Here is a 20,478-nt window from a genome sequence, read left to right as displayed (position 1 = left end):
TTGAAAGGTTCATAAAAAGACGTGCATTGGTTAAAACTTATTTTCTCTTGACCCCAGAAAAGGTTGACTTCTTTTTCTGCCTCTTTTTTTATACTATGATTATTGTGGTCAATTTGAAAAAAATCCTACTCCCTACATTTATTCTGTCTCTGTTGCCTGGCCATGGATTTAGTACAGGCTATTGATGCATGCAGGTAAGGTTTTGGAGGATTCCCTTTCAAGATTCTAGAGCTGTGGAGCAGTGGGTAGCATTTGGTATTTCTCTGAACTAGTATTTTCTTATTTTGGGATGGAAATTCATTTTCTTTCTCGATGTTGGCATGTAACAATCCCAAATGCATCCTGTCCTTCTTTCCATGGGATGATGATATCTCAAGAGAGGGGACATCAGCATGACCACATTAAGCTGAAGTAGTTCTTTCTCAGCATGCAACCCAACAACCAGTTCCTAGCTCTACACACACAGGCAGACCCCTCTGACCCTGCTGCATGGGACCTACGCAGATCTTAGGACTCTTGGGACTGAGGGAGGTGACCGTGCAGTGGCTATGTGCCTGTGAGTGAGGGGTAGGGAGCAGGCAGTCCTGGCTCTCCCCACCACCACGTGCAGCAGCTAGTGGCAATAATAATGCTGTCCCTGTGGAAAATTGGAACTGGGGAGGGGGCCCTGCTGCACAGTGCTTTCTGGAGGCTCATCGTGTTGCTCCATCCGCGCACCATGCCATTCTCAGGGCTGAGTCAAAAGCCTGAGTCTGGGCCTTGGGGAGCAAAGGAAAATACTTCCTGTCTGGTGTACGAATGCTGGCAAATGAGTATCATCTGTCAGTAAAGTTCTTTAAAATAAAATTCAGTGGCGGGCTGGTATAAACACTGCTGTTATGGCCTCGTTAAAGCATAATGAAGATAAAAGATGACAAAACTAGCTACCCCCAGATCTCATTCCGGCTGTGTTGCACACCGGATCCTAAGCTCTTAAATCAAGAAGCTATTTTTCCTCTGAGGCTCATTTGTGTCCTAGATTTCTGTGAATTGCAGTAGGCATTTCTTTGACCAAAAAAAACCCCACAGCCCTGCAAAAAATATTTTTTACGTTTCTTTACCAGCTATTATTATCTGCCTTCTCTAATAGATAGCTTGTCAGCATGGTGTCCAGAGAATAGGACTTGCACTTCTAATTCTCTGCATATTGTTCAGAAAATGTCCCTTGAATATTTCAAGTGGTAACTTAGAGTCTACATCCAGATGAGCTGATAACAGTGCCAGGCCCCTTACATAAGCTTGCTGACACAGAGGTCTATGACACATCAAAACTTCCATTCTTTCTCCTTTTTCCTCCTCGTCATTTCAAATCCCAAAACAGCTGGCACTACTAGGATTGGAATTTACTGTGCAGAGGATTAACACATTAGGAAAGTATTAGTGACTTTAAGCTACCAAGACAGCTTAACATCATTCACATTTCCAATTTTAAGAGAAAATTCAACATCCTACCTGACTGGGGGGTCATCAAAAATTAAAAATGTAGATCCCCCAGTTTTTATGAGTACAGCATCAAAGGTATTCCAGGACGTCATGTACAGTTCACAATGCAGAATATATTACAGCGTGTCCTCCCGGCTTATGCCAAAAACAGCCTGCTTTATCTCTGGGAGCAGCGGCTTTCTGATAAGAAACTAAGGGCTGCCAGGAAACGTATCAATTCAGAAGGCATGCATTTGATTTTTATTCTATTTTTTTTTTTAGCCTTCAGCACTCTATGGTGTCAGCTACTATAAATTACTAGAATACGTTGACTTACAGATTAATTATTAATTAAAATAAACTTATGAATTTTTCAGTATTTTTCTCATTGTACATTACCAAGTCAAACCACCTTTTACTAGCAAAAGGATCCCTCTAAAAGCCCTACATCAAAGCTGCAAATTGTCACCCGTATTGTTATCTTGTTCAGCACAGACTTACACTATGTTTACTTTGAAATGTTTAATCAACCATTTGCTGAGTTAGATGGCACATGTCATGGTTGAGTGGTAAGAGCCATAAAACTTTTTCTTTGAAGCCTTTGGGTATTGTGGTTGCATGATTTGCTGTTTGTATGGTGGTGTTTCAGAGAATATTAATGTTCCAAAAAGCACAACCCAATCTGCAGTCTTTAGGTGGTTATTAAATGCACACAAGCCTGTACTTAGCAGCACAGCCATAATTGATTAATATAGTCTTAAAATGGTTAATAGTCATATGTTAAGCTACTACGATGATAAGACCTTTAGTTTAAATAGGTGAAATGCAGCTCTCTGCCATGAGTCAGCCAGTGCCTCCCTGAAACAGGGGTTACTAGAGGGAAATACATCTTAAGATGGTCATAGGCTTTATGCTGCCCCTATGCACAGGGGGTGAATTTCACCCAAAGGGACTTGGATAAGTGGGCCTCATTCTATAATGGTGGGTGTATTATTGTTCGCACACAACTAAAAAAATTGATCATTTTCTTCTGTATGTCTAACTTTGACTAAATTCACACATTCACTATAATCCCTTTATTAAAAAAGCAAACTAAGAAAAAGAACCGGACTTGAAACCTGCCAGTTCTGCTTGTAGCTGGTGTGTGTGTGTGAGTATGTGTTACTCTTGCTACTAACCTTGTCTTCCTTTCACCAGCCTCCCTCTCATCTTCTATACCAGCTCGACTGGATCCGGTATTTAACTAGAAGACAAACTGTTCAGAGCATGGATTGTCTTTTTCATTCTCTTTGTACAGCGCTTGGCTCAGTCAGGCCTTGCTCTTCATTGGGATCCCTAGGTGCTGCTGTAATAAAAAGAACAACAATAATAATGATGTTCCATGCCTGCCTTTTAAATCTTGTATTCCTTGATGTTATTGCTGTTGTATTTGACAGCCTACAAGACTGCCATGCTTAGGATATATAGGGGGTTGTGACAGGATATACCAGGCATTTGCTGGAGGTCCCACTGCCTTGGCACAACCCACCCTATGATGCTGTCCTTGTGGAAAAGAGCAGTGAGTTTGGACCTCAAGGATTGCCTATAGAAATCTCCTAGAATTGGCTGTTTGTTGGTCCTCCAGTGGCTGAAATGGCCAGGAGCAGGAAGAAGCCAATCAGGGCCCAGCAGGCCAGATAAAAAGGTTCTGCTGTTTCTTTTAAAGGCAGTTCTGGGTGAGGCTGTGACAGCGAAGGAAGGTTCTCCCTGTCTTAACCTAACAAACCTGGCCTGGTGATGGATCAGTGATGGACTGTTTTATGTTATGGACTTTAGTGTTCAGGTGGCCATTTTGAGTCAAGTGTTAATTTATTTCCTGTAACGGGAAGGTGAGGTTGCTCTGCCTGGCTCAGGCGAATCTGTGATATGGTGTACATGCCCATTCTTCAGAGGCAGAGAGGGAATAGAACATTTAGTTATCACCTCTCTTGGATTTCCCAGCACACTCTGTGTCCTGAAAGGCTGGTTTTTAATGTCTGATCCTGCACCACTGAAGTGCATGGGAATGTTTGCCATTGATATCAATGAGCACAGAGTGAACCCTGAGACTGTGCGCGCTCCAGGTTCAAGGGCTGTTTTTATCTTTGTGTCTTGTACAGCATCAAGCATGTTGTTCTGATGAAGCAAATTGCTGTTTGCAATGATCCACAAGCTGCTACGATAAAGTGGAGGTACTGCATCGCCATATTCAAAAGCAGTGCAAGGCACAGGCTGAGACTAGTTTGCACCCTATGAATGATGTGGAAACCTTTCCCAACAGGGAAAATGTTCAGACAAATGGGTCCTTGTTAACCCTGAGGCAGCATGAATCAGGACTTCCTGAGGTTTATTTTGTAGCAGCACTCAGCATTAGGAGTGACTGGCAGGAAAGGGTTAAAATTAGAAAATGATCCCAACACTTTTTGGCCTTCTTGCTGCTGTCTTGTATGGTTGGAGACAATAGTGTAGACAGTGTTTGTCACATCCAAGTTGTATATTTTAAATGCCCGGCTAATAATTGAAGGATATATCTGTATGTTTCATCTTTTTATTAAAAATCCTTCTAGTTCATCACGAAGATATTTCTAATTGTGTTGCTCATTATGCTAATTTCAGGCCTAAATTTTTAAGGATGCACACACTTCACTTGAGGTGTGGTATTGTAGTCTTACTTTCCTAGGATTTACATAAGAGCATAATCTATTTAAACAGCATTCGGCACTAGTGAGGCCACATCTGGAGTATTGCGCCCAGTTTTGGGGGCCCCCACTACAGAAAGGATGTGGACAAATTGGAGAGAGTCCAGTGGAGGGCAATGAAAATGATTAGGGGGCTGGAGCACATGACTTATGAGGAGAAGCTGAGGGAACTGGGGTTATTTAGTCTGCAGAAGAGAAGAATGAGGGGGGGGTTGATAGCAGCTTTCAACTAACTGAAGGGGGCTCCAAAGAGGATGGAGCTCGGCTGTTCTCAATGGTGACAGATGACAAGGAGCAATGGTCTCAAGTTGCAGTGCGGGAGGTCTAGGTTGGATATTAGGAAACACTGTTTCACTAGGAGGGTGGTGAAGCACTGGAATGGGTTACCTAGGGAGGTGGTGGAATCTCCTTCCTTGGAGGTTTTTAAGATCAGGCTTGACAAAGCCCTGGCTGGGATGATTTAGTTGGGAATTGGTCCTGCTTTGAGCAGGGGATTGGACTAGATGACCTCCTGAAGTCTCTTCCAACCCTGATATTCTATGAACTCCTTATGTGTTCTGAATCACAACTTGCTTATGTTATTGACAACATCTAATGCTAACAACTAATGGAGACTGTGTAGCTATGGGATTGTCAGCTGGTTTGTATCCAGCCTCATCTTCAACCATGGCAATTAAGGTCTGACTGCCAAATCAGCATTACTACTGATGATTAAAAAAAGCAGAAAGAACATGCACAGCTTGATTTTGTTTTTCAGAAGTAGGTTGGGCTTGAAGAGGTTTCTTAATTGTCTTGTTTTAAACAATCTGAGATGTATATAATGGCGAGGGAATAAATATGACACTCTGATGTCATGTCTAGTCACCTTTTTGACTACAACTGCACTTTGATGGGTTTGTTTTCAATCTGTAACAACAAAGCCCATACTAGAGCATTTAAACTGGGATCAATGGTGGCCTGTTATTTTTAACTGATGAAAACCCAGATTAACTCCACTGAAGTTCCTTCTGGTTTTCACTGATGTAACAGAGATCAGAATCTTGGCTGATAACCTTAAAACATAAAGCATGGTTCAGGGCATGCAGGTGTCTTAGTAGCAAACTGAACAGTGTAAGACTTGAAACTGGTTTGATTCAGATTTCTTTACTGCTTCATCTTAGTGTTGCACTCCATATTGTTTAAAATAGGGCAGGTTAAATTACTAGTGGTTGTTTTCCTTTTCCTCTGACTTTTCTTCCTGCTCCTAAAGTGCAGTGTCTTTTATTCATGATGTCCCTAAAGTACAGAAGTTGAGTTTGCCACGTTCTCATGGTGAGTGTGACTCAGTGTCGTAGACTACAACTTTGAACACTAATTGGCAAGGTTGTCATAATGAAGAGGCTCTATTTAATAACCTGAAACAGTTCTTGAGTAGGGTTTATAAATTGTCGAGGGTGTATCAATTGTACACAATCATAGATGGATTATTACTAAAGTCCTCCTTACGTCAATAACCTGCTTTAAAAAAAAATTTTAGCCAGTCAAAGAATATTTCATAAACAGTTTGTATATAAGCCAATCTTTTTGCCAGATTCTTTTACTGTAATGGAACAGTCAACATTTGGTAACTACAAATGAATGTACCAGTACTCTGTTGTACATTTAGGGGCAGATTAACTCTGGTTCTGATACATATTTGTTCCTAATTTGGGTCAAATCTACATATTTTTAAACTTTTAACAACTGTAGCACCAAGGTAAATCTCTTGTCGAGGCAAAGGGAAAGAAATAATGGCATGTGTAGATAGACGTAAGAAAACACCCAATATGCAACTAGGCAATTGTGTAATGAGCAGATTAGAATTGGAAATTGAGCATGTCCTGTATTTCTGACATGTTGCTGAAGAAAAATTGGCACATGTAACATATCTCATGTACACTGAGATTTATAATACTTTTTGAGACTTAATTGACTGGGGCAACCTTATGATTTATATCTTTGCTTTATTCATAGCACACCCATAAAAAAGTCATAATGCAGAACCAGACTAATTCAATTTCTCTTTGACCTTGTAAATCATTTATATATTTGGCTGTCAGTTTTTGAATATGAAGTATGCATATATACTGCAGAAAATAAATTGCTGACTCTCTAGCTAAGAAATTGGGCTTTGATTGCTATTCAGGGATAGTTTCCTGTCACCAGATTGTTAATATTGCTTGGATAACTTATTTTACATTAACTGTTTAACTGTGTTTCACAAGCAAATTATATTTCACCATTCTCGATCTAAGATCAGTGCCCTCATTGGCACGCATCCTTATTCTATATGGAGAAAGAATTCTAATATATTTGGTAAATTAAGGCCATGTCTACACTCTGAGTGCTACAGCAGCACATCGGTGGAGCTGTAGCTATGTGGCCATGGCACTGTAGTGTAGATGCTTGCTACAGTGATGGAAGGGGTTTTTCTGAAGCTGTAATCCACCTCTCCGAGCGGCAGTAGCTAGGTTGATGGAAAAGTTCTTCCACTGACCTAGCCATGTCTACACTCAGGGATAGATTGGCATAGCTACAGTTAACTTAGCAATGTTAGACCAGGCATAAGTTTCACTAATATATGCTACAGACTAGTTCTGGGTCCGTTTTTCAAAGAATGAGTGGTAGCCATGGAGCTGCCATGTATGGTTATTGGAGTTAAGTACTTAAAAGCTTGCATAATGTTTTAAAATTGTAGGGATATGTGGCTCTTCATATCGCTTTGTTCAACTGGTCATGGCAACGCTTCCTTTTAAAAAGGAATGCTTTATCCTCCAGATCAGGACTGAGAATGCTGCTGTGGATGTAACCTCATAACACAAATAATCTCCCTAGTCATATCCTTCCCTTCACAAGAGAGGTTCACACAATTTCCTCCAGCTGCAGCGTTACTGGAAAATGCCTGCAAAATCCTGATAGTGTAGAAAGTGCTGCTGTAAGGCATTGCGCTGGCTTATTAGCATATTAGAAGGACAGCTCTCCAAGAAGGTGGCATCCTTGGTTTCTACCTTTAGAATTCAGGTTATTTGGGGTAATGTGATTAACCTCAATTACTGTCACTCAAATCGAACTTGGAATAACGACGTCTGTTTCAGAGTTCTAAAGGAAATGGGGACTTGGAATGGTACATTTCCCTCATTTAATGGAGTTGCTCTGAGAGTCTGTTCAGTCCAGTGGAAGCAAGTCTGCAGAATGCATTTGTTAATGGGGAAGGTATCTGGGGAACGTGGCATGGGGAAGGGGGTTTAACAAACTGTCCCAAAGGGCCTGATCCTGAGAGGAGTTGAGCTCCTATTGGTTTCAGGACCATGGCCACATAGAATCCAGAGCAACCCCGTGTCGAGTTCTGACGTTAAAAGGTCAAACTATGAAATGCTTGTAGCACAGCCACAGGGAACGGAGTACAAATAAGCCTAAGCCAAAGGTCATTGACAGGAATAGAAATACTCTCATTGACCTCAGTGAGCTTTTGATCAGGTCCAGGATACTTAACAGGTTTGTTGCTTACGTTAAATCAGTGACTGAGGCCTTTAAATTGAATCAGAAATATACATTTCCTCAATGCCAGCTGTAATGCCTCTGAACTCTCTGGGAAATCAGACCTACTGAAGCACACAGACACATGCGTACATATATGAGGGGAAAAGAAACATTTAAGTTATGCAAGGAGACAATAGGAAGCACACCAGTGTTTTGATGGCATATTGCAAATACATTCAAACCTAAGCGCTGCTATCTAGTCATATTGGGAATTGAAACTCTAATGGTTGCTGTAGCTGTAACTTTCCAGACTGCACTGCACCAGGCAAGTGGTTGCTCTATGGAGCAATTTGTCTCTGGAGAAGGATAATACATAGGGAGATAGTTACAGCAACTCTAAGCCAGGTTATAAAATTGCTTTATGGGAAGCTGTGACTGAGAGCGCTAGTGGTACAATGGCTTATGGTGATGTTACTTTCCAACAGGCAGAACAGGTCACTGTGACCATTAGGGTGATCAGATGTCCCGATTTTATAGGGACAGTCCTGATATTTGGGGTTTTGTCTTATATAGGCACCTATTACTCCCCACCCCCTGTCCCGATTTTTCACACTTGTTGTCTGGTCACCCTACTGACCATCATCGTTAGAAGAGCCAAATAGCAAGACAAGATAACTGCTAGGGGAAAGGAAACCCTGATTTCAATGTGATTGACTTCAGTAAAAGTTGGGGGGGGGGAGCGTTGATAAGTTATTTCTTACAAGAGACAAGAAGTGGCATTGGTACTGTCATAGAACTAATATTGTGGTCCTAGATTTTAGTTTTTGATTCCCCAGTCTCCTAAACAGATACTACTAGGAAACCGTGACAGGAGAATCAGTTTCCACTTGCATTAAGGGATATTTACAAAAGAAAGATGAACCAGAACAATATCGAAATGTTTAATGCTGCTGAACTTGATGACACTCCTGTATCTTGTGAAAAGAAGTGTTGCTACTAGCACTCCTACTTACCATTGTCAATTTGAAGTTTTTAGATTCTTCTGTGTCTCAACTTACCCAAAGGAGTTTAAACTGTAGTTATAGTTGGGAAAGTGTCTGTAAAGTCAGCATAAAGTTGGGCATTTGAATGCTCGAAAAATACTTGGTCACTTGACCAGTCAAACATTGATCAAATAGTGTCAAATAATGTCAAAAATGGTCAAACACTTTAAAGCAGTAATTTATTAGAACAATAATAAAGAGTAAGACTCTATGGTCTCCTGTAGGTTTAGCCTTGGATAAATATTTGCCTAATTATTAAAAAAAAAACAAGTGACTTAACTGAGTTGTTTGAGCTCAGAATAAGGCAAAATACAATGAAATTAAGTTCTTAAAAATGAAAGAATAATTATTACCTTTTTAGCAATGGTTGGTTAACATTTAAATACAAACATTAAGACTGAACATTTACAACTGAAAAAACAAAGTTAAAATGCAATAAAATAAAAACATTGCAATTATAAAAAAAAAATAAAGTTCTCTTTAAGTGCACTTATGCTAGGTAGGCAGCAGGCTAACTCTTCAAGTACCTTGCTTTTCATTATCTCTTTCTTTAAAGCTTCAGTTGCTTCATCTATATCTTTGTCATCATCATTTTAATGTGCTTTGTAAACTGATATGTACATTGGTGGCCTTGTATACAAATAAAGACACCCCCCCACACACACCACCACCCGCAATATTCTGTTCTAGAAGATTCTAGCGAATCAAGAGGCTCAACTTTCAGTTATTTATCTTTTCCCCATCAGGTGACCTTAGCACATAGTAAAGTGAGTGATCGAGACATTTAAGTAAGCTTGCTAACAATCAGAAAGGTAGGCCACCGCCTACACAAGGGCATTCTTGCTGAAATATTTGATTATATTTGACTGTGGTGAAATAGGCAGGGAGCTGACTGGCCAATTAACTGGCTTGCCAAGCCTTAGTTGGCACCTTCTTAGTCCTCTTATCAGGGCTGGATTTACACCTTAGTGCCCCTAGGCACAGCATCTTCAGTGCCCCCCTACAGCTGACCTTCGTGTTTTCTGTAGAAATGAAACTTTTAACCCACTTTTAGCTATTAGGCACCCCTAGAATGCTGGCGCCCCTAAGCACACTGGAAATCCGGCCCTGCCTCCTATATGCGCCTTTTGGGTCTGATTCTGATTTCACGTACACTTGTACCAAGCTGAAGATAATGGACTTACCCTGGAGTTACACTGATGCAAGAGAGAGTTAGCGCCTGTGTGTCATAGAACCATGCTGGAACTGCGTGCTTAACTATCACAAGCAACTCCTTCCTGTTCGAGCTTTCAGAGTCAGTGCAACACTGCAGGATTCCACGCAGTCGACCGTGAAAGGATCTCGCCCCTGAACGCTTCAGCTAACGGGTGGTGTGGATTGGCTGTCATGAGGGTTGAGATCTTAAGGAAAAAGAGAGAGAGAAGACGCACAACAGCATTGCAATTAGGGTGACCAGATGTCCCGATTTTTATAGGGACAGTCCCAATTTTGGGGTCTTTTTCTTATATAGGCCCTGTTACCCCCTACCCCCACCCCCCGTCCCGATTTTTCACATTTGCTGTCTGGTCACCCTAATTGCAATGCAAACTAATGGCCATAAGCATTCTCAAGGGCTGGTCAAGCCAGTGTGTGTCCGAGGTGAATATTGTGTACACCTGCCTCTAGCGCACAACAAATAGAAAAGCACAGCTATACTTTCTCTGTCATGATCCCTGCACACTAGGAAGTTATTTCCTATACAGCACGATAGTGAAGCCCGTGCCCATCTTTATTCAGTCCAAATTGCTACAGAAATCAGTAGATTCAAGAACTGTTAATATAATGGGCCAAATCCTCAGCTGGTATAAACCCGCATTGCTCCATTAACTTCAGTGGATGCACAACAGCTGAGGGGGCTAGCCTAGTGTTTATGTAAATGTGACTATTACCCAGAAATGTAAAATTCCCTAGGAATTATTATGCATGAATCACAAAGGTATTGATCTAAACCTTCAAAGAATAACACATCAGAGTAGCCTCTTTTATTTCTCTCTCATTTAATTTAAGACTCTTTTTGAATCTAAAATGAAACTGGTGCCCAATGTGGCCCTCTCTCAGAATATCTTCAACACACCTTGAGACCAAATTGGGACATTTGCCCTATTAAAGACTTCAGGACTGGGCCTCTGCTTTTAAGTGCTAGGGAAAGAGCAGTGCTGAGAACAGAATGTTGTGTCCCTGGAAATGTGTGATGGGACTTTTAACTTCAACAAATGTGTAAATAAAAAAAAAATGGAAAAGGTAGCTACTCTTTTACCCACCCTGCATATCTTAGTGGTTTATAACAGTACTGATGACCGCTGGGTAGAGCGCTTTCAGGCATCTGCTAACCAGCCAGATTCTAGGCCCTTGGCTTCACCTCCAGCCATTAGTTATTAGCTGCCATTAAATGCCCTCCTCATCGGTCACAATTGGTTAATTAAAATCTCCAACAGACCAAATTGATCTGACACAAGGGACACTGCAAGGCACTTAAAGCAAAAATAAAATGCAATTGAAACTTCGAGAGCAGCCTGTCACGTCCTCTGCTGAGCAAACTGGAAACCTGGTCACAACAGCTTTTCCTAGTATTTTTAGACCAAACACGAACCTGGAGCACTTGCTGTGCGTAATAGTTGCGATGGCAGTACTGATGAGAGTCCAGAGCATGAATCCCTAGCTTGTATTCCAGAACCTGAAGCTGAAAATGAAGAATAGGAGGAGAAGATGCTACAGGAATAGGATGTTATGTCCTAGAAAGGAGGGGGGTTAGCAAATGTAGTGAAAGCCTGAAAAATAAAAGGGATGGTGAAGTGTGTTTTGGCGTTATTGTCCTCCTCAGCAAAGCATCTTCCTTTCCTCTTTATATAGGTACAGGTATCTTTTGATGTTACAGGTTGACATGTGCTACTATAAGGCATGCCGCCATTACTGTCAGGAATCTGTACAGAAAGCTAGTGCATCCCAGAATTGTGCCTTTGGGTTCCCCAGGAGCCTGAATGAAGCCTAAAATGTTGACCTATAGGTAACACTGCTAATGGAGAAAGTATAATGTGAAAAGGGAGGGTAGACTTTGCCCTAGAAGTAAGGAAGTTTGGGCTTAGTGCATACACTGAGTTTATCTTCAGTAAATTCCCACCATGCCTCATGTGTAAGGCTAAGATTTGGGCATGGGTATTTTTAGTAAAAGTCACGGACAAGATGCGGTCAGTAAACAATAAATCACGGAAGCCGGAGCCCCACTGCCCAGGGCTGACAGCCCAAGCCCTGCCATGCGGGTCTGAAGTTGCAGAGGTCACATAAAATCACATAATCTGACCGACTCAGCCTTACTCATGTGCCTGTGTGAGACCAACTCTATGTTCCCCATTTGCTCCTTTCTGCTGCCCTCTGCAGTAGTGCTATTTTAAGTGGCAATGATACTGGTTTTCCCACATCAGTGAATGTAGAACTGGCCCAGTAGCCCAAGGGGATTCATATATCTGTCCATGACGGAATTTCTACTCACAGAGGTAGCTACATGGTCATCTAATGCAGTCTGACAAAATGCATTCAACTGAGCATGTTTGTTTAAAATTTTTTTTGGAAAAATGACTCAATATGCGCGTGTACCATGCCTTGCAGAATGGGGCCTTGACTGGTGCCTGTCTGAGCTAGCGCAATACAAATATTAAATAATGATGTAATGAAGTCGTACACTCTGAGAAGCTGAACAAGCTTCTCCCGGGTGGTGCTGTGGTGGCCTTTTTTCATCCTAACAATCCTGTTTACCTTTTTTTCTGTTTTGCCACACAGCTGGATAATCCAGACGAGCAAGCTGCGCAGATCAGACGAGAGTTAGACGGACGCCTTCAAATGGCAGATCAAATTGCCAAGGTAAGAAAACTCTAAGTAGTAACTAGCACATACGTAGCTCCGTGGAGCCACCATACACCCCTCTTCTCAGCGCTTGCTCCTCAGGGATTCTGAGCACCCACAGCTCCCAGTGAAATTAGTGGGATCTACGGACACTCTCTGTGTTTCTTAGTGTCAGGCTCAAAATTCCTGTTGGGGGATAAGTGTGGGTTCTGGGGAGGTGCTGTTGGAAATGGCTGAGGTATTTGGGTTTCTTTCCTAGAAGCAGCTGTTTTGTTAGGAGCTGGGGTTGGTTCCTCTGTTTCTTTCCCTGCCGGTAGGTAACCTTCCCTCAATGACTCCAGACTTGCAAGTGCACACAGAACCACAATTGGCCAAATATCAGTGCTGTGCACGGGTGGGCTAGCACTCTCCTGGTCTAGTCTCATACTCCAGTCTGGGACAACACCCTCCTCGCAAGTTACAGTTGAATTGCCTTTGATATCTATCCAGTGCAGCAGGCCTCTGAGCCATTCCCTCAAACTAACCTCGGCAACAAAGCATCTGGAACCACTCTGCCGGGGCAGACTGTCACCACACCACAGCTTGCTGAAGCAAGTCATTTCTCTGTTTGGTATCAGGGTAACTCTCACACAGTTTCAGGTAACCTAAAGAGGACAATAGCTTTGGGAGCTTTGCCTTGACTTCACTGGGGCCAGGATTTCACCTCTGATTTGGCCAAATCTCCTGAGTCTTATATCCAACCCCTAATGTGAGCGGCGTCACATGTTTGCTCTGCAGCACCATGTTCAGTGCCTCTGTGATCTAACTGAAATGTTGCAGTCGATAGTCAGGACAGCATAACCCATTAGAAGAAGAGAGAAAAACAAAAAAACCTAGTAGACATCTAATCAGCAAACTAAATCCACTTCAATTCAGGATGCAAATAACAAATCAGAATTCCCTGCCTTCCACCAGTAGCCCGTGTTGTGAAACAGCTGATTTTGCCCTTTCCCTCCATGAATAAAAAAAATCCCCCAAATGCAGACTGCCAGCATATCTCCGGCCCCGTCAGTGGGTTCCTCATTCCTGAGGATAAACACTCTCCTCTTTGCAAACACAGAAAAGTCAGTCTATTTATATATCTGTCAAAGCCCTCCCATATCAGTGAACAAATAAGACTCCGTACTTTCCTGACAGAGCCAGATAATAAAATAATCCTGAATGGACTTTACAAGACAGATTTGATTAACAAAATGCCACAAAATGAATTGCCAATTCTGACCCCTCGGGTTTATTCTAGAGAAGAAAAGTCACACTATGAGTCCCTCCATGGTAAACTGTAATTCCCTGAAGTATAAATGTGGTTATTGTATCAGAATTTTGAAGCCTTCTACAAGGAATGCAATCTTGAAGCTGCTTCTAAGTAAAGTATTTTGAGATCATTGGGAGTAAAGTATGTATTTGTAGTCTATTATTAATTAATTATCAGCAGCACTTGTGGGTACATCACATCCTTACAGATTTGCTTTGCATTTTTCAAAGCACTGTACAAACTGTAACCAGTTAATTTTCATCACTGCATCCTTGGGAGGGTAGCTGGTATGATCCCTATTTTACAAATGGAGAAAATGAGCTGTCTGAGAGCCATCTGGCAAGTTAGTGGCAGATAGATAATCAAAACTGACTCTCCTTCCCCTCTTTTAAATCAGAGTGGCCTATTGTTTTAAGGAAAATATTGAACCTTCTCTTGTTTCTTTAAAAGAAATTCTGCATGAAGCATTGTCACCGTCTAAGGTTTTGAGAATGTTAGCTGGTCATTTGGGTATTGATACTAGAGGTTCTACCTATTTATTTCTTTAACTTTCTGTTTACTACATTTTCGAATGAGGGCAGTAGTATTCATAACTCACTGGCAGTCAGCAGAGGGTGCAACTGCATGAGTTATATTTGCAAACCATTTTCATTTCCCCCAAGGACAGTAAAACATAAACAAGCTGCTACCGGGCCTATGAGACTAGGCCATGTGAAAGCTCCTAAAACAAATATATTCCGAAACTTCCCTTTTGCAGGGCTCAACTTTCAAAATGCAACTTTGGAGCGTGGAGGGAAATTGTATTTGAAACCAGCATATCAGTCATGATAATATATTCAGTACATATTGTTACTTAATCCCTTTTCCATGATTGCTGCTAGCCACCAATTTAGCATGTCAAAATCCCACAGCGTCTGCATACTAAGATACTTGCGGTTCTCACCACTTCATGGATGCTGCTTTTTGCTGGCATCCAAATGACTTTCTGGATCCTTCTCTATAGTTTCTGTGCTCGAGTTTCACAGCCGGTAATTCAGTTCCGGGCTAGTCTTTAATGTTATGAAAAGAAAAATCTCTAATTTACTGGTCTATATTGCAGAATTGTATCATGCATGGTGATTGATTGTGGGTGCACAATCGATGCACTAAAAAGTACTTTGCAGCACCGAGGTGCCCATCACTGAGTTTCAGTTATAATGGTCGATTAACTCATCATATAAGAAATTAAAGATAGGATATTTTCAATTAAGATGTGATGGAGGCTGTGCAGTCTAATAGGACCAAGCGGCAGGAGTGCCCCAGTGCTGTTGTCTTTGTAGAGCCACTTAATGGCCAGCTATGGGACCTTGAACAAGTTCTGTGCCCAGGATCACTCAGTAACCTGATCCACACACCAGAACGCTCAAGCAGAGCTGTGTGTGTTTCCTATGCCCAGGACAGCTCAAATGTAGCTTTTGGTGTTCAGTGAAGTCCTGCTTTGGGCCCCGTTTCAGCAAAGCACTTACGCATGTGCGAAGCCCCAGGCCTGATTAAGGCCTGTGGGTGATGCCATCATAATCATAATGGAGTCTATAGCTGAGGATCTATTGGCCACAGTCCTGCCCCTCTTCCAGTCAATCCCCTTGTGTGAGAGCAGTGGGAGCCTTCCTACATGGGGCTCACTCCTTCCTGCTCTGTCTGCCTGACCCCAGTGCTATCCATCCCTACCATCCTGCCTCAACTCACTAGCTCCCACCCAGACATCTCATCTGCGGTATCATCACCTGCTACGTTTGCTTTCTCACACCCACCTGTGTCGTGATCTCTGCCTCCCACTGCTCCCCAGACAGCTCATGAAAGGGCAGAGTCTCCACCGGTTCTCAGCACCGCACACATGCGCCGTCAGTATCAGAAGCTCAGGCCCCATCTCATGGTTTCCTTTTAGCATTTAAAGGAACAAACATGCACGTTTCTGGGCTGCTTTATTCCTCTTACCTCCCCTTTAGCCTTAGAGACTCCTCTTGTCTTTTTTCTTTGACTTGGACTTAGTGAGACTCACCTGGTCCTCCTGTCAGGGTGAGTCAACAGAATAACCCTACATCTCCATACAATGTCCTAGAACCTGATAACCTAACACACAGATAAATCCATCTTGCCCCACTTCCAAAGTGCCTCAACTCTCCACCCTCTACATCTGTCCTGCTCACCCCACTTGCCAACCATCTATCGACCCTCCCATCACCCCATGAATATCCATCCAATTTGTTCCTCCTCTGAGCCGCCTCACACATACACCCCAGATTTTTCAATCTGTCTCACAGATGTGTCCACCCACTTCAGTGGGAGTTTCGTCTGTCCAAGAACTACAGAGTTTGGGCATTGATGGAGAAGCTACTGGTGACAAACAGTGAGATTTTGTTTCTGATAGTTACTGCATTTGAAATGTGATGTATGGAAGCAATGCAGAAGCTGGTACTGTGGGAGAGATGAGTAGTGCAGTGACGGGACATTGTTTGAGCATCAGTGCTTTCAACAATATCTCCCACCATTTAAAAAACATTTGGGGGTTTTTTTATGGGTGGTCTCTGTCTCATGTAATGCACGGCCCATCAAACAACACAATTAGATAGTTTGTCTTATGCCAGGAATAATTTACTTGAGAGGATAGTTTCTGAAGACGGAGATTTGAGATTGAAGGCTGCATTTTAATTGCCTGGCACAAGTGTTGCTTTGAAATGTGTTTGTAATGAATAAACCCTTGAGTACTCTCCGATACACTCTGCCAGCCTGTGTTGCTGTTTGTATTTCTTCTACAGCCTTAAGAAGGTTTCCTGGCAGAAACATGGTCTTGTTTTCTTTTCCAGGGTGCATTTTATGAACCTCTTTTTATGGTGTCATTATGAACTGTCAGCCCTGGAGCGAGAAGGTATTTCTCAAGTCGTCTCCACAGTTCTGTATTTAGAGCTTTTTCTGGTAGTGAACTCTGGCCAGATAGCTTATGCCTCACACAGTTACTGGTGCCCCCTATAAAACAGTCAAATTGGAGGTGACTTAGGGGGATGGACAGATGCATCAGATGTCTTAGGACAGTCCTCAAATTAGAGGCTAGTTTCTTCGAAGGGGGCGGATAGTCTTGGATTTGAACCCTTGGGTAGTAAAATAATAAAACCTAGACATTGTGAGTAGGGGGACCAGACAGCAAGTGTGAAAAATCATGACAGAGGGTGGGGGGTAATAGGCACCTGTGTAAGAAAAAGCCCCAAATATCGGGACTATCCCTATAAAATCGGGACATCTGGGCACCCTAATTGTGAGTAAAAGGCTGCTTGGCAATGGCTTTTTAATTAGTGAGCTGCTGGCCAGAGGTGCTGGAACTGTTTGTGTAGTGGGGGTGCTGAGAGCCATTGAACCAAACTGCAAACCCTGTTTATAATGACAACCACTTCAAGCCAGGGGGTGCAGCAGCACCCTCCGCACCCCTAGTTCTAGCCCCTATGCTGCTGACACCAGAGACAGCACCTGGGGGGCTTGCAGTGGCTGTAGTCACCCCAAAAGGTGCCTTAGCCACCCCCTGGAGCAGCCGCCACTTGCCAGCCGCCCAGCTTTGAAGGCAGAGGGGAGAGAGTGGTGGTGGCTGGCCAAGCGCCCAGCTCTGTCAGTGGCAGTGCCCCCACCGGCAGCAGCACGGAGGTAAGCCTGCCTGAGAGCAGCCCCGGTCCATGTCCCCACCTGCTGAGATGTGCTGCCCAGGGCAGCTGGAAGGTCCGGGACTCCCCACAGCTGCCTGGACTGACCCACCTGGTCCCTGCCCCCTGTGGCCGCTGCTCCCTGGGCTCTTAGGGGGGAGGGAAGAGGAGGAGGCGGGACCAGAATTTAGGTGGAGCAGGAGGTGAGGCCTCATGGCAAGTGGGGACACAGCCTCCCCAATTTTCTGTCTAACTCACCTCAGCCCCACTCCCTCCCCCGGGAAGAGGCTGGCGCCACCCCTGGCTGGCACCCATTTCTGTCACTGAAGTTGTACCAAATGAATCTGGGGGTAGATTCTGGTCTGTTGTCACTAACTTAGGAAACACTTAGGGACAGATTTTCACAAGAGCTCACAGCCGGCGTGTAAGCGTTCAGTACCTGCAGTGTTGTTGGGATAACGTTTCCAAAAGCGCCTATCTCCCATTCTCAAATGTGACTTTCGCACGCAGGAGCCATTGCAAGTCAGTGGGATGAGGGCTCTTAAGTCATTTAGGGTACGTCTACACTGACAAAACAAAAAACCCTCCACGGCACTGAGTCTCAAAGCCTGGATCAACTGACTCGGGGCTGAACATAGCCGTGTAGGCATTACTACTCAGTGTGGAGCCTGCGATTTGAAACTTGGCAGACAGGTGGGTCTCAGAGCCTGAACTGGCATGTCTACACTGCTACTTCTAGCCCTGGAGTGCGAGCCAGAGTCACTTGTTTTGTTGTTGTTGCAGTGTAGACATATCCTTAGGTGCATTTGAAAGTTTTACCGCAGGTGCCCTCACCCAGACGCTCCCATTGTGACGACGTGCTGAGCTCTCGAAAATCTAGTCACCCACTGAAGTGCCTAGATGGAAGCTGAGCTGTCTTTTGACATCAGGCCTCAAGTGCGGGTGTAGGCCTTCTGAAAATCTTGGCCTGAGAGAGAGATTGCCCTTTGAATTACCTGCCTGGCCGGTTTGTTGCAAAGAAATTGCAGGGAAGGTGCTGAGGAGACTAGAATCATTCACTGCTTCAGCCATTTCCCGCCACAATGTTTATTCCTCATTTTGTTAATGACTTAGCAGCAGGCCCTGCCCTCTCCTAGCACAGTGGAGTGGAACGGGTGTGTGTCCCAGGGGTTTGAGAAGCATGCAGGGAGCCCACACGGAGTTCCCACGCCCCTTCTGAGCTACAGAGCTCTGCTCTACCAGGGCTGCATCTGCCCTGACAGGCAGGTGAGACCCAGGGCTGGTGGATCTGCACAAACCATTCTCCTGCTATGGATGAGAGTGGGGGGGCTATGGAGGCTACTGCTGCCCCGAGACCTCTCCTGCCTGCCCCACGGCCTGGGAGGGAATGCTTGGTTAGCCCATCTGCTGCCCGTTGCTTGGGCTCAGTGCAGTGACCAGGACTTAGGCTTAGTGATCCTGAGCTTTTAACTGGGATGATAAAGCTTATTCAGTCACCCCTAAACTCCCATCCCATGGTAGCAGTGCCCTCTGGGAGGGAACTGTGCCTAACCCCAATCCCTTCCTGAGATGCAGCTTCCCACTGGGACCACACACACTGCATTCTCGTGGCCTAGATCCCCGTTAGCACTTCAAACCCATAATGAGACAACCAGGGGTGTTTAAGACAACAGCAGGGAAACCTGGAGTCAAAGCCTGGATGACGTCACAAGTGAAATTGATGGCCTCGCCCAAATCACTGGCAGATATTTGGCCACCTATACAACCCAACGCACAGCAGGCAGTGCTTGTTCGGGGGAAGGGCACTGGCCTGGCACTGCGGAGTTCCTGGCTCTATTGCAGACTCTGGGTGATCTTGGACAAATCACTTCTCGGTGCCTCTGTCCCAGCCATGTAAAAAGGGGACGATAATCATTTGGAACCCTTCTGCGGGGGCGTTGTGAGAATAAATCCTGTTGTGTTGGTGCTATGCAGCTAGGCAGGAAATTCCCATGGATTTCTGGAGCGTTGCAGATCGTAATAAAGGTGACCTGACGGAGCTGCATGTGGGACAAGACGTTTCTGGTGCACATTCCAGCTGGGACCAGGCAGAGTAGAGCCCTGCCACCCGTCAGCACTTGACTACAAGCGCTGGGTTCAGGTTGTGCATGAAAAACAACCCGAGGCTCCCTGGGTCGGGTCGTCTATGATCACCTCCTCCCGCCCATGGGGTCAGCACGACAGCTGCCTGCCCCACTCCTGCTGGCTGTCGCCACCTCTCTCCGCTCTGCGTGGGCCGCAGAGAGAGAGTGCTAACTAGTTGTGCAGCAAGGCACCAGTGGCCGGTAGGAGTAGCACATACAGACACCACCATGACAACCTCACACGCAGAGACAGATCACAGGCATTGGGAGTGGGAAGTGCCCAACGGGCTGAGCCCCAAAGACAAGTCTGCAGGGCTGACACGGGTTCCCATGCAAGTGTCGGGCTTGGGTCAATTCTGAAAATATCACGAGGCTCTTGGGTTAGGTGGGGGTTGGCTGTGATCAGCTCCAGGTTGGACTTTAGAATTCGGCCTGAGGAGATCTCTAAGGAGGAATCTGTCATTTGAATGAGGGGAGAAAAACCCGGGTGCCATTCCTCCGCTTGTGTAAATTTGGCAAAGCTCCATTTACTTCAGTGTAGCTATGGCAACACACACCAGTTGAGGATGTGGGCCGGGGCATGTATACTGATGTATATAGGAGACAAGTATGAACAGATAATGAATGTGAATCTGAGAAATGCATACAGGAAGCTACAGTTTATCACATAAATGCCAGGCACTGGTTCAGCCAGTTGCTAAAGGTAATGTATCCATCCAAGGGGCTTGGGAGACAGCGGTTATGGATGGTGGTAGTTCTCCATGTACAAGGCACTTTCCAAATGCATAACCAGATCACTCACGT

The 20,478-nt window shown here is 44.2% G+C and overlaps 1 protein-coding gene across 9 annotated transcripts in view; it reads left to right on the top strand.

Annotated features, from left to right (window-relative positions):
- CADPS (calcium dependent secretion activator) overlaps window positions 1-20,478 on the top strand; it is a 357,481-nt gene that overhangs the window by 134,977 nt on the left and 202,026 nt on the right. For all 9 annotated transcript variants that reach the window (XM_054035472.1, XM_054035467.1, XM_054035476.1 and 6 more), the window contains exon 4: window positions 12,533-12,613. In XM_054035472.1, the coding sequence (XP_053891447.1) occupies window positions 12,533-12,613 (81 nt within the window). The remainder of the gene's footprint in view (window positions 1-12,532; window positions 12,614-20,478) is intronic.

Source organism: Malaclemys terrapin, chromosome 7 (assembly GCF_027887155.1).
Source record: "Malaclemys terrapin pileata isolate rMalTer1 chromosome 7, rMalTer1.hap1, whole genome shotgun sequence".
In the NCBI taxonomy this organism is placed as follows: domain Eukaryota; kingdom Metazoa; phylum Chordata; order Testudines; family Emydidae; genus Malaclemys; species Malaclemys terrapin.
This window is presented reverse-complemented; position numbering and strand designations above follow the sequence as displayed.